The sequence below is a fragment of the Grus americana genome, chromosome 3 (genome assembly GCF_028858705.1).
Source record: "Grus americana isolate bGruAme1 chromosome 3, bGruAme1.mat, whole genome shotgun sequence".
Classification (NCBI taxonomy): Eukaryota; Metazoa; Chordata; class Aves; order Gruiformes; family Gruidae; genus Grus; species Grus americana.
Window position 1 is genome coordinate 100,120,952 of NC_072854.1, and position 12,532 is coordinate 100,133,483.

General features: G+C 42.2%; 1 protein-coding gene across 4 annotated transcripts in view; it reads left to right on the plus strand.

The window, feature by feature from the left end:
- The window catches only part of TRERF1 (transcriptional regulating factor 1), a 105,849-nt gene that overhangs the window by 84,585 nt on the left and 8,732 nt on the right, over positions 1-12,532 (plus strand). For 3 of the 4 annotated variants that reach the window (XM_054822024.1, XM_054822023.1, XM_054822025.1), the window contains exons 5-12: positions 308-357; positions 1,122-1,272; positions 2,213-2,461; positions 5,890-6,259; positions 6,854-6,914; positions 7,673-7,812; positions 8,551-8,654; positions 9,866-9,941. In XM_054822024.1, coding sequence (XP_054677999.1) covers positions 308-357; positions 1,122-1,272; positions 2,213-2,461; positions 5,890-6,259; positions 6,854-6,914; positions 7,673-7,812; positions 8,551-8,654; positions 9,866-9,941 — 1,201 coding nt within the window. The remainder of the gene's footprint in view (positions 1-307; positions 358-1,121; positions 1,273-2,212; positions 2,462-5,889; positions 6,260-6,853; positions 6,915-7,672; positions 7,813-8,550; positions 8,655-9,865; positions 9,942-12,532) is intronic. The other variant, XM_054822027.1, reaches the window with a different exon arrangement.

Sequence of the window (12,532 nt, forward strand, 5' to 3'; positions counted from 1 at the left end):
TTAAGACAGTGCTCTTGCTAATTTTTCGACACCTGAGGGCTTGATTGTGCAGGAGGAGTTAGTCAACTCCGTGTTTCCAAAAGTAATACTTTTGGGTCAGAGTAAAGGCTTCAAACAGCAGGTGAGTGTAAGAAAATTTGCACTAGCCATGCTCACAGAGGCACTGATTTGGTAATGTAAGGCTCTCATCTCAGAGGCTTTTAATATTAGTAAAATCATATGCAAAATGCAGACATAATACTGTGAGGACTTCATTTATGCATTAATATTTCCTGAAAAATTCTTTTCCCCTCTGCTCCTTTGATAGCAGGTGCAACTGTCAGATGGCAGACTGCAGCCGCTGTCCCCAGAACAAAGGTATTTTTTTAAGATTTTTTTTTGGTCTTTTTAATGTTAATGTGAGAAATACAAAGGAATGCTGCAGTTTTTAGGGAAGGGAATGCACTCTGGGTAGGTAATAGGTGTTGCCCTTCTAGAAACATCTTTAGTTTTGTGCTTTGTGAATATAAGTTTGTGTGATTTCCATCCTCCCCCTCAGTAATAAAATCAAATAAATGCTTTGTCTTTCACAACCCCCCCCCCCAAAAAAAACCCACAAAGGAAGCAGAGAAAAAACAAAAGCTGGGAAGCAGTTTGCTATCATTGTTGCATTTGTAAGAGAAGGGCCAATGTGTGGTTTGGATTTGTATCTTTGGCAGCAGGGATCTTCTCTTTTTCTTAAGGTCTTGCCTCTGAAGGGCTGAGGTGTCCTCCAGCACTGTTGTCTACCATAAGTAGAGGCATTGTGTCCAAGTACACATCCCCACTCGTGACAGCAGTTAACAAGTATTTCTGTCATGATAGAGGTCTTGGGTTCTCAGACTTTTCCATATCAAGGGCTACATTTTGATGAGCATGTCCTACTTGAAACTTTCCTTCTCCCCATCTTGGGAGCAGCTGATCTAGGTTATTGCCCATGTATTCCACAGCACTCACCCCGTGCTTACTTGTGGCTTCGTAACCATCTAGCTGTATAATTTTATTGACTTCCTTGACTAAAAAGCTTCCTCTGCAGCAAAGGGAACGTGCCAAACTAATGTCTCTTTTTCTGTTCCATGCTAAAAAAATGAAAACAAAAATAGTGGCCAGAACAGAGAAGCACTTCCTGAGAGAGCTGATGCGAAGAACAAGCTAATGTGTTCAATATGCTTGAAGGAGTTTAAGAGTTTGCCTGCTCTAAATGGTCACATGAGGTCACATGGAGGAGTAAGAGCATCTCCTAATTTCAAACAGGTAGCAGTTCATTTTTCATCAGTATTTGACTCTGTCCTTTTCGTGTTGATGTTTGCTTGCTTTGCCATGCTTTGCTTTGCTGTCAAAACCTGTTCTTTTCAGCACTGTCTGGTTATGTCACACCCTGCGTAAGTAGAAATGCACGTAATTCTGCTAGTTTGTAGGCCAGAATTCTTGCTTGAAAGTCAGAGGCAGCAGTGGAGGGCCGAACAGCATTTGTTTCTCTCTGTCTCTGCACGTTACAAAAACACCCTACAAAGTCATGTCAGGAGCATCTAAACTTTTTTCCCCCTCATGTTTGTTTATTATATTAGAAATATCAGGAACATCGAGTCTTCCTTATTTTCATTTGGACTACTTGGATGACTAAGGGATGTTTATTGGAAGCCTTCCCAGGCTTTAATTGAAGGAGCAGGATTGTTGAATCTTTGACAGCTTTCTTCCCGAGTGTTTTAGTTCTATAGGTATCAACAGATACCAAACCAAAAATGTAGGTTTGAATTGTTCTGCATAAAAATAACTTGCCCTGTCAGTCAGTCTTTCTCTGCCCTGATATTTTAGAAATTCTGTCCTAATGGGGGATACCACAGGAAGGCAGAGAGCTACCAGAGTTATACCATCTGTGTCTCGGTTTTTAGGTGGGTGACGGGGAATTCTGTCTTTATAGTGCTAAAAAGGGGCACATGTTTACCTCCCCTCCTGCAAGTTATCTTGTAAAGATGCTTAATGTGGTTATTTATCACAGAGGCTGAATCCTATGTAGGAGTCATACGTAACCTGCCAACTTTGTTCAAGGCAAATACAGAGTCTGAGAAGCAACGCTGTTGTGTTTTGTAACCCTGGCCACTTCTTTTCAGCCACGGTGCATACATTGCGTAGCGTATCGATCCAAAAGCTGCCCTCCCTCACTCAGGCTGAAAGCCTTTAATTGTCTGTACAGGATGAAGGAGAGAAACCACCACAGCAGCTGCTGCCTAAAGAGGTGGATAGCCTCGCGCCCATCGTCATGCCAGTGTCTGTCCCTGTAAAGCTTCTGTCACCCGAGCCCAGCACGCAGCCCTCTGCCAGCACTGCCACAGTCAAAGACAAGCCTGCCAGCTCTGTGTCAGATGATGAGATGCCCGTTCTCGTGAAGATGACTTACTCTCCACCGTGCAGTCCAAAAGTGGCCAACCCCTGCTCATCCTCTGTGAGTGCTGCGTTTCTTGCCACTAACTGTGCTGTGCTTGTTAAATCCCTTTGCTTATAGTGCTGCTACTTTCTAAAATGTCCATATTATTTTAAAGTATTTTCTGGGATCTTAATAATGCCTAACAAACAAAAAAGGCCTGTAGCATGGTAGCATTTGTTCCTCAGTCGTTTGAAAATATTAATTTTCCCTTTGCTGGGGAATCAAGACCTCAGTTGAAAATAAATCATTTGAAATTGGAATGTGATATTCTTTTATCCACTAGAACAAAGGGATTTAGTATCTTTTTACTGTTTTTGTTTTTTCCTTTTCAGGCTGCTTTGGTTTTATGTTATTGCTTAAATACAACAGTTCTATTTCTTCCTGTTTTTTTAAAGTCAGATATATGTGCTTCTCATTTCAGCCCAAGATAGGAGGGCACTGCGTGCAGCGCTTACAGTGTGCGCTCTAAGCCAGTATGAAGCTTGCCAATGCAGAGTTTTGCAATGAAGTCATTTTTCCCTTTCTGCATACATCAGATCTAAGGGTTAATCACTGCAAATTCTGATATAAGAAAAATAGCTATGCTTAGTGCTTTCATTTCGCTCATAAAACTGAAATTCTCAGGAATTGATGAGCACTTGAATGAGATGTGAGAACGCTCTTTATTGTTTTCCTGAAAGAGTCCTGGAGCAAGCAGTATTTATGTCATGTTCCAGTGTAGGGATTAGACGTTGCTTGTTCCTTCAAATCCATGCTTGCAGACTATGCCATGATAAGAGATTACTGGGGAGTGTAAGTACTGTATGGTACTTTCTGTATAACAGAGAGAAATACTCTTGTGATTTTTTTGTCGTTTGGGGTTTTTTTCCCTTCTCCTCATGAGGCTGATGGTCAAATAAAGGGACAGAATATACCATCATGGGTGGCTCCTTATAATATTTGTGTATTTGTCACCTCTCTCCTGACCCTTCACTCAGACATACACACTGATTTTAAGTATATATAAAATCTTTTACTCTATTCCTTTCACACAGAGGTCTTACACGTAAACTTCCACTTTACTGTGGAAACCAGCATCTCACAATACTTAGCTTGTAACCCAGCAGTGCAATTTTCCTTTTCTATTTCTAGTTTCTGGAGAGAAAAGGGACAGTCTTTTCTGAATCCTTGAGCTCTGAGTGGGAGATCTCCTCAAGAGACATCAGAGTAGGTGGCTTGGGCTTGTGTATTTCTGCAACGTATGTAAAGTGACTGTGATTAAATCTGCCAGTGTTTGGCTAAATGCACATTCATTCACTCAAAATTATGCTTGCAGTCTTTGTTATTGCCCAAGCAAACTAAACTCATGCAGTTTCCTCTCTGAATTGTATCTTTTATATAAAGTGGTAGCATTGGAAACATTCAAAGATCTGAAGATCTACAGTTCCCTCTTTTTCTGTAAAGAGAGTGTGCCATTGGAGACTTTTTTTTTAATACCAAAGAACTGGAGCTGTGTTGCATTTATTTATACTGTGCTTTGAGCTGTCCAGAAAAGCTCCCACAAAGCTCATGGAATCAGTAAAATCAAACAGCAGAAGGAAAGTAAATATTCAGGACAGCGAATTCAGGAGAGTGAAGGCTACAGGACAGTGGGCTGAAACTAGCAGTCAAGTGAGGTCCATCAGGATCTACAGGCATCAGTTCTGGAGCTTCAGAAAAGTATTTGGGTGATTCTGCATTCAGAGCCCATGGACATCATGATCTCCTTTAAAAAAAGATCACATCAAATATTAAAAGTAGTGTCAGCATAACTGCACTGAGGCTAAGATATATATATTGTCAGTGAAGCAGCCTAGGAGATGAAGGTGTATAGGACTTCTAAGATGTTATCTTGGTTAGTTTGCTTTACTCTGAAAAAGGAGTACCAGCTCTTTCACATTTAAAGAGCAGAACAAAATGAGTCCTTAGTCAAAGACTTGGATCTGGCCTTCTGGGTTTGGGGAGGTTTTTTAGGTTTTGGTTTGTTTGTGTTTTCCTTGAGTTCAGGGTTTGGGGGTTTTTTTCCCCTTTCTCCTTTTTGAACACTGACTGTTCACCATCATGATGGACTCTGTGGTTACAGGTGACCTTGACCCTTTCACTGTTCTGAATGTCCATTATCAACAAAATTCTCTGTAAAGCTGCATTTTTTCCTGCAAAAGGAAAACTCTCCCAAAACTTAATTTTTTTTTTTGAGAGAAAAAATGTCAACAGCTGTTGGAGAGGATACAGCCATGATCTAACAGAGAGGACAGGACCTCTGTAATCAAAAACATTTCCACAAGCTGGAATGTATTAACATAAGGGATAAAGGGTGACAGTGCTAATGCTCCTTTAACATGATTTTTTATTGGGTGAATGTGATTCTAAGAACCACCCATGGTGTAAAGATGTATGTTGTCTAAACATACATTGTAGTAATTTACTATATGTAGTAGTAGAATTTATCAGACGATGCAAACATTCTGGAGTAACCCGATCTGTCAAAAATTTTCTTCTGCTTTCCAAGTTTATCCTAAAGAAGATTTACAATCCGAACACCTGAAAGTATTATATTTAATACCGTGCTCATCTACCAGCTTCTGTGGGTTCTTACAGCACAACCTGAGAACCTGTTTCTTCCTACCTCACCCGCACCCCCCAGAAATCTAGATTCCAAGGTTGCATAAATTCTGTGCCTTCTGCTTCTGTGGACTCTAGGAATTTATTGTTAAATGATTTTTAACATTCAGATTCTAGAATTCTGGGCATATTACAGTGTGTGAATTTCCCAAATGGTCATCTACTACCCTTTTTCCTCCAAGGAAAGAGGAGAGAGTTAAGTTCAAGATTTGTTGCAGCTGGACTGTACTCAAGCTGATGGGAATGTAGTGATAAGAGGCAAAGAATTTGAATTTATTACATTTGTCTTCCTTTCCTGCTGCTGAGTACTGCAGTAATTTCACTGAGCTCATGTGTCCTTCCTAGTCAAACAAAACAAATGCATCAGAAAACATCTCATATAAAGTTTCTAATAAACTGTGACTGGGTAATGAAGTAACTCCCAAGAGCCTGTGTGTGTTCAGTGCAAATAGAAGTGCCCAGGGTGTTCGGGTGGAGCTGAAGAAGGGTGTGGGAGACTCATGGCCTGGGAGAGCCGTTCCCTGCACCTTCAAAAGCTGGCAGCAGCCTCTCTGCGTCTGTGCCTCTGGCTCAGCCCTACTTTGACCCAAAGGGATTGTCGAGTGAGATAGGGGTAATTCGTCCTGGTTTTTCTCACACCCCTGAGGTTTCTGTAGGGCACCAGATACTGTATTGACCACCCTTATTATGGTGGTACCTGAATAACTGCCTGGTGGTATGTGGCTGTTGCTGTAAGCTGTAGGGGTTTGTGTGCAAAGCACATTTAAGCATGCCTAAATACTGAAGTTCTGCATGTTTTCATTTAGGAAATGACCAAAAAACCTCATCAAAGTGCTGTAAAATTGGAAGAAAACTTCAAACCATTGCAGGACAAGAAGAAGTATCGGCACAGACCCGAACCTCTCTTCATTCCTCCTCCTTCCTTCAACTTCAGCATGTCCCACTCTGGTGCCATGCTGTACCAGAGTCAGCTTCGCTCTCCCCGTGTCCTTGGAGATCATCTGCTAGACCGAACACATGAGCTCCCTCCTTACACTCCACCACCAATGCTTAGTCCAGTTCGGCAAGGGTCTGGTCTCTTCAGCAGTGTTATCACATCATCTCATAGCACCTCGCATACTCAGCTGCCACTTACTCCACTGACACCTACTCCACGGGTGCTCCTGTGTCGGTCTAGTAAGTATAACATTTACAGAGTGTCAGTGGGTAGAAAATACTGCTGTCCTGTCTTCTAGTGTTATCTTGTTGATGACTGCTATGTGCATGGCTGGTTCTGCTACTTCACAGGAAAAGTCCATCTTTATCGGGGTTTTTTGCCTTGGATTTTGTAGAGGTGGTGTTAAAGCATGAAGTGAATAGAAGAGCCCAGCCAGAGAGAAAGGCTGTGATCTTTCAAAGCAGTCTGCCTCAAGAAAGGACCAGCGTGCCTCTCATTCAGTCTGGGCCTTCTGAAGTGGAGGGAAAAGACCTGGTTTGAGACATGGGGTTCACTTTAAGTGTTTACTTGGTGCTTCACAAGAAAAGATGCCTAATCATACACGATCGTGGCAGTAGAAACCTCTGCAAGTTAGGACATTTCTGTTACCTGTAACAATTTAGACTGTTTCTATGTATACATATTGATAAAGGTTAATTTTTCCTTAATAGATGGGAGTAATGATGTTGTTAGTAGGTAGGTGGCAATGCTTCACCAGGAGGTGAAGCAGCAGTAGCAATACAGTTGTTACCAAAATACCCTTTTAAACTCAGAAACTTCAATCTCTGTTTCAGATAGTATTGATGGAAGTGTCATTCCGGTGACGCCTGGGCCTGGAGAACAGACTGTTGAACCGTAAGTAAAACAACATTGGTTTTGTCACTGCTCTTATAGGCTGGCTCCAGCATAGAGCATGTGCCCTGAAGTGTGTTGAACTGGGCAGGTGGTGTTCAACTGCCTGAAATCGTGTTGAGCTGGATGTGTTTAAGGTTGCTCTGGATGGTGGCTGAGGGCTTTGGGAGCAAAGTGGCTGTGGGAGATGTAGATGTCACGGCTCAGAAATGATAGGAGAGGAAGGCTTGGTGGGAGCCACTGAAGGTGATAAAAGGGTTAGTGATGGCTGGGAAGAGGGCTGTGAGGAGAACATATGCTTATCTAGTACTCTTGCTTTTACATATATTAACTGTGGAGCTTTGGAGAGGTGTTACCAGGTAGGTTCCCCAGGGCAGTCTGTAAATAGGATTGTCCCTCAGCAGTCCTTCAGCTCTCAGCTGAAGAGCGCCCTTCTCTATGGATCAGAAAGTTATTGTTTCCGGCATCTAGCCTCTTTGCTAGTCAGCACGTGTATAGGCTAGCTCAGTCCCTGAGGTATGATGTCTCAGTATAGTTTAAATTGTGTATTGAAATTTTGGGTTCCCCCAAAAGATCATTTCTCTCTAATATTCTAAGTACTTATCCCACTGAGAGTAAAGCATTGCATAAAGCGATCTGACACAATTTCCTGCCACTCCAGTGTAATAAAAGTTTTGTTGAAAACAGAGAACACTGGTGTGACTTCCGTTTTTTCTGCACATTGTGTAGTTGAATACTTATTTATTTATTTGTCTTTATAGACGAATCAATATCGGGTCCAGGTTCCAGGCTGATATTCCTGAGCTGCAGGACAGATTGCTAATGGAGAAAGATGTACACAAGGCTACTTTGGTTTGGAAACCATGGCCAGAACTGGAGAACAAAGTCTTCCAACAAAGAGGTACAATGACTTGCTGTTTTAGAAACTCATATGTCAGCCTGTGCCTGTTTAAGAAATTCACATTGATTTCTCATAGGTGTGTACTGTACAAAATGTTCAAGAGTATTAATTACTGCGAATGCAGAGCAAGAGACCAGAACTGCATGTTACAGATTCAGAGTAACAACTTTATGTAGCGGCACTTCAAGTGGAGTCTGGGTGAACTGCTTTCTGGCAGCCAAGAGAGAGAGATCGTTGCTGGGAAGTGCGTGGCTGTTTGGGTTTTTTGGGTGCGGAATGGCTTGGTAAGGGCAGAGGTCACAGATGAGAGGCAGCTGATGGCTCCTGGGCCTGTCCTGTAACCATAACCAAGGAGAAACGTGACGGGCTCAGTGGCTCCTACCAGTCCTGAGCAGAGTTTGTTCCTGCATCCAGCATGGTTCATTTCTGTTTCTCTGCCCTGGCTGGAGCCTTCTTGGCACAGCAACATCACTGGCCTGCCACTGCCTCATAGCCAAATCTCTGCCTCTGGCTCTCCAGTAGCCTGTCCCATCCCAAAGATGCGCTCTGCAAATCCAGTCACATCCCCTCCTCAGCAAGTGATCCTAAAACCAGGAGATGAGGTGCTGGGGGAAGAGACTATGAAAGCTGCTGCCATGAACTGCGTTGTCTTTGAGTGGCGTTACAGAATCCTTGGCTCTGGGTGTTTGACTGACAGGCTACTGTATTAGCAGTAAAATGTTGACTTGTTTCTGACAGTGGAAGACCTTTTAAATATGAGCTGTTCCAGTGTGTTACCTGGTGGAGGAACTAACGCAGAATACGCTTTGCACTCTCTCTTTGAGGCGAAAGGAGATATCATGGTAAGATAAGAAGCTGAAAGGGGAGATATGATCCTCTTCTGCAGATAAATTAGCATGCTTTATTAAATGGATTTAGATATGGTTATATAAAAAAGAGATTTCTGATTGATTAGCAGTGATGCTTTAAACATCCTGTAACATTTTTGGGGAATGACTTTTCCCTTTCATTCTTTAATAAATTTAAATTTCAAAGCAGTGCCTCTCTGAAGGCTCACTGTATATTTCATACAGATAAGATTACTTAGTTTATAGCCTTGGGGCTTTGAATGTATCCCAGTGCTTGCTCCAGCCCCAATATTTCACAAGCTTTATATTTGGTCACAGAGAGCTTAGTCCTCTTCTAGCCCTTATAAAAACCCTGTTTTGTAGCAGCAATCACATCTACTTACTTGTTCAGAACTGTGAGGTAATTGCACACAGTTCTCATATAAATAATGCACTTCAAATGTTTGCATTAGTTTAGTGATGGGAATGTTATTAACTAGGGCAAAATGTCCATTTTGCCCAGTGTTAGGGAAAGACAAGGCCCTCTGCCTGTTCCTGGAAAGCCAATTTAAAGCAAAATGCAACAGAACACAGGGCTGGAGTGAATCTCACAGGATTATCTAATATGGTGATTTTTAGCTTTGTCCCAGTTACAGCTCACAGAAGCTAAGGAATCTGACGGGTCTGAGACAGGTGACTGAACTTACTGTCAGGACATGAAATTTGCTATACGGGGGGTCTGCACTGTCAGGGGAAAAATTTTAGGCATCCACAAATCATTTGTCTCCCTGATCTAGAGGAGGATTAGCTACACTTGCTGTCATTCCTGACAGATGTTGACCTAAACAGATATTCTAAAAGACTTCACGCTATAAATATTAATGCTATCAAACCAGCCATTAAATTTTAGTATTAATTAACACTATCAAATCAAATACTATAAACATATTTGTATGTGGCAAGCAGAAGGGAGGGAAGAGCTGGAAGTTGCTAAGTAATAGCCACGTTTGTGCTAATTAAGGCAGGACAGGTGTGCGTTAGGTGCTCTCCTGCGAGGTACAGTGTTAATGGGCCTTGGAGTAATTTGATGTGATTTCATATGACAGAAAAGTAAAAAAAGAGAGAAAATTAATTCATATCCTCATATCAAAGAGTCTTCTACATGCAGTTGTATGCAGCAGCTGACTGCATTTGCTAATTCTGGTTTTCGCTGTTCTTTCATTTAGGTTGCTCTTGAGAAGCTGCTGTTGAGAAAGCCAGTGAGATTGAAGTGTCATCCTTTGGCAAATTACCACTACGCCGGTAGGTTTCCTTGCGATCTCTCTATCTGCTAGTTTACAGAGTCCAAGGCTGGCATCCCAGGCCAGAGCATGGGCTCACGCTGCACTCTCTGCTGGCAGCCTCTAAAAGAGAGGTGATATGGGCAGTGCCGAGTGGTACTTCCAGAGCCTTTTGTTACAAGTTTGGCAGTTTTTTACCAGACTGACAATGTACAGAAAATTTGCATCCATGTTGCTTGCTGTGTAGGGCTCTACAGATTTAAAACTGCCTTGGGTAATTTTTTTTTTCTCCTCTTTTAAACTAAAATCTCATTTGTTGATCTCCTTTTAAAATTGCTGCTATTCGTAGACTACAACTCACTAGCAGTAAGGTCTTCATTTTCTGGTATGTAAATGTCTGCCGTCATCTCTGCCTTTTCTGAGGTGATGGTGCATGATAAATGAATATGATAATCATAAGCATCCTTGCAAAGAGGCAGTGCTGTAACTCTCACTAGTGTCTGAGTACTGAATAGAGGGCCTCTTTGCATGGATCTAGCTGGAAAAAAACAGGTCTGGGATAGTGACTACTTTAACAAACACAGCAAGAACTGCATTTTGGTGATGAAACAGAAGTGCCCTGTGAAATACACAACATGGTGTTAAGCCATTGGACTTAAGATACGTCACCCAAGCACAGGTGGCAAATGTCTCCACTCTGCAGCCCTCCGTGTTATTGCTTAATGCTTCATAGTGGCTAACAACTGCTTGGAGACACAGCATAGGGATTTACAGAAGAGAATTAAGAATTTATCTCCAGTTTAGGCTCAATAGGAAACAAGCAAAGTACCTTCTGGTGGTCAGTCAGTCAATCACAGTGTCCAGGGTCATACACTTATTTCTAGTTACAGTCATTGCACAACATAAGTATAGAAGCAAGCTACTTCCTGGCTGTAGCAGCTCACTGGAAAGATTCCCAAGTAACAAGGACTCTTTTGTAAAGCAACTCCTTAACCCCTTGGCCTGAGAACAAGAACAGAAACATGTTTGATGGCAGCTGATAACAAGAGTGAATAAATGTGAAGGTCAGGTTTTTAAGTCTTGGCTGGGGGAGATGCCTAGTGCCTTTGATAACAACTCTGTTGCAGTCCAAAGGGTGGACATGGGGGTGGACAGAGGATGAGATGTCAGCCAGGAGCTTTGACCAGGGGCTCTGGGGTCTCTTGTCCAAAGAGATGACACCAAACGATACATGTGAGACAGTCCAGGGCATGAGAGCAAGAAGATGAGGAGATATCCCAGCAGCCTTATGCTCAGTGAGTGATCTAATTAGCAGAGCAGATAAGAAATTTCTGCCTCTGTGGCATAGGAGGAGGAGGAACAGTCTTTACTGAAGCAACTTCACAGTCATTTCAGAGAGTGTTTTACTGTGATGCAGAGAGGAGCCAGGAGAGACTGTTTTGTTTAATCTCTCATGCAAGATGACGCTAATCCTTGCTATCTAGCACTGAGACCTGTGGACATCAGTGTATCCCTATTTCTTAAGCAGGAAAAGAAGTTTGATTCTGTTTAGCACAGCATGAACCAAAATCTCACCAGTCTGGATTTAAGTGCCATAAACTAACAAGACAAAGCATTACTTAATAATGCTCTTGAATGGAACATGTGATTGCAACTTGCATCAACAGCCACACTCTAGCACCATGCAGCAGCTCTTGAATAATAGTTTATTTGTGGTTGATAATCAGCCTCTCAAGGCATATGGGAATTTCTCACAATCTAGTGCATGAATAGCTTAATGTAACTTCAAGTGGCATTTGTTTGGGTTAATCGCAGCTCTTGGGCACTGCCACATTTAAAGGTAGAATAGACCAAAACAGAGCATGGCACTGGCTCATGAGAATTAACTGATAGTGCAAACAATAAATATCCAAATTTGTCCTTTAGCATTGCCCTCGAATGAGGGTACAAGCACATATCTCACCTTTGAAACCCATTGGCTTGTGAGGGAAGCAAGTTGTAAAACTTGAGGCTTTTCTGCGTGTGCTGAGAGAGCTGGGCATGCTGACCCAGGGTTGTGTGGAAGAGCACCCTAATCTCTCTGTCCTAATGCTTTGCCATCTGTCAGGATGGTGTTTTAGGGAAGGGGGAGGGAACACGTATCTGATACAGGAGGAGTGCTGTTGCAAACACTTGAATTGTTTTCATTTGAACAGCGCCATTTGTCAGGTCTGAAGTTCTGCAGTGAGAACTGCAGGAGAGATGGTCTCTGAAATAACATGCTTCGGGCAGTCTAAAAACTTCTTGTACATCTTGTGATAGGGTATGGATCAGACCCAGCATATGCTGTATGTAATGGAGCCCCCCCCTCTCAGGGGGCTCGCTAGGTGTAGATGTAGCCCCCCTTGGCCCAAAGCCCTCAAATTTGTAGAAGATATTTATTGTCAGTTAATCAGTGCAAAACTAATATGACAGGTAAAACAGAATGTAGAATAAATGTCTAAACATAAAGATCAGCCTTAAAATTTGATCTGTATTCCAAAGTCCAAAATTCTTTCTTGCTGCATTGCAGATCTCTCTATACACGTTCTGTGTATCTCCCTCAAGCTAACAAGAGCAAAAGCTGTTTCCCAG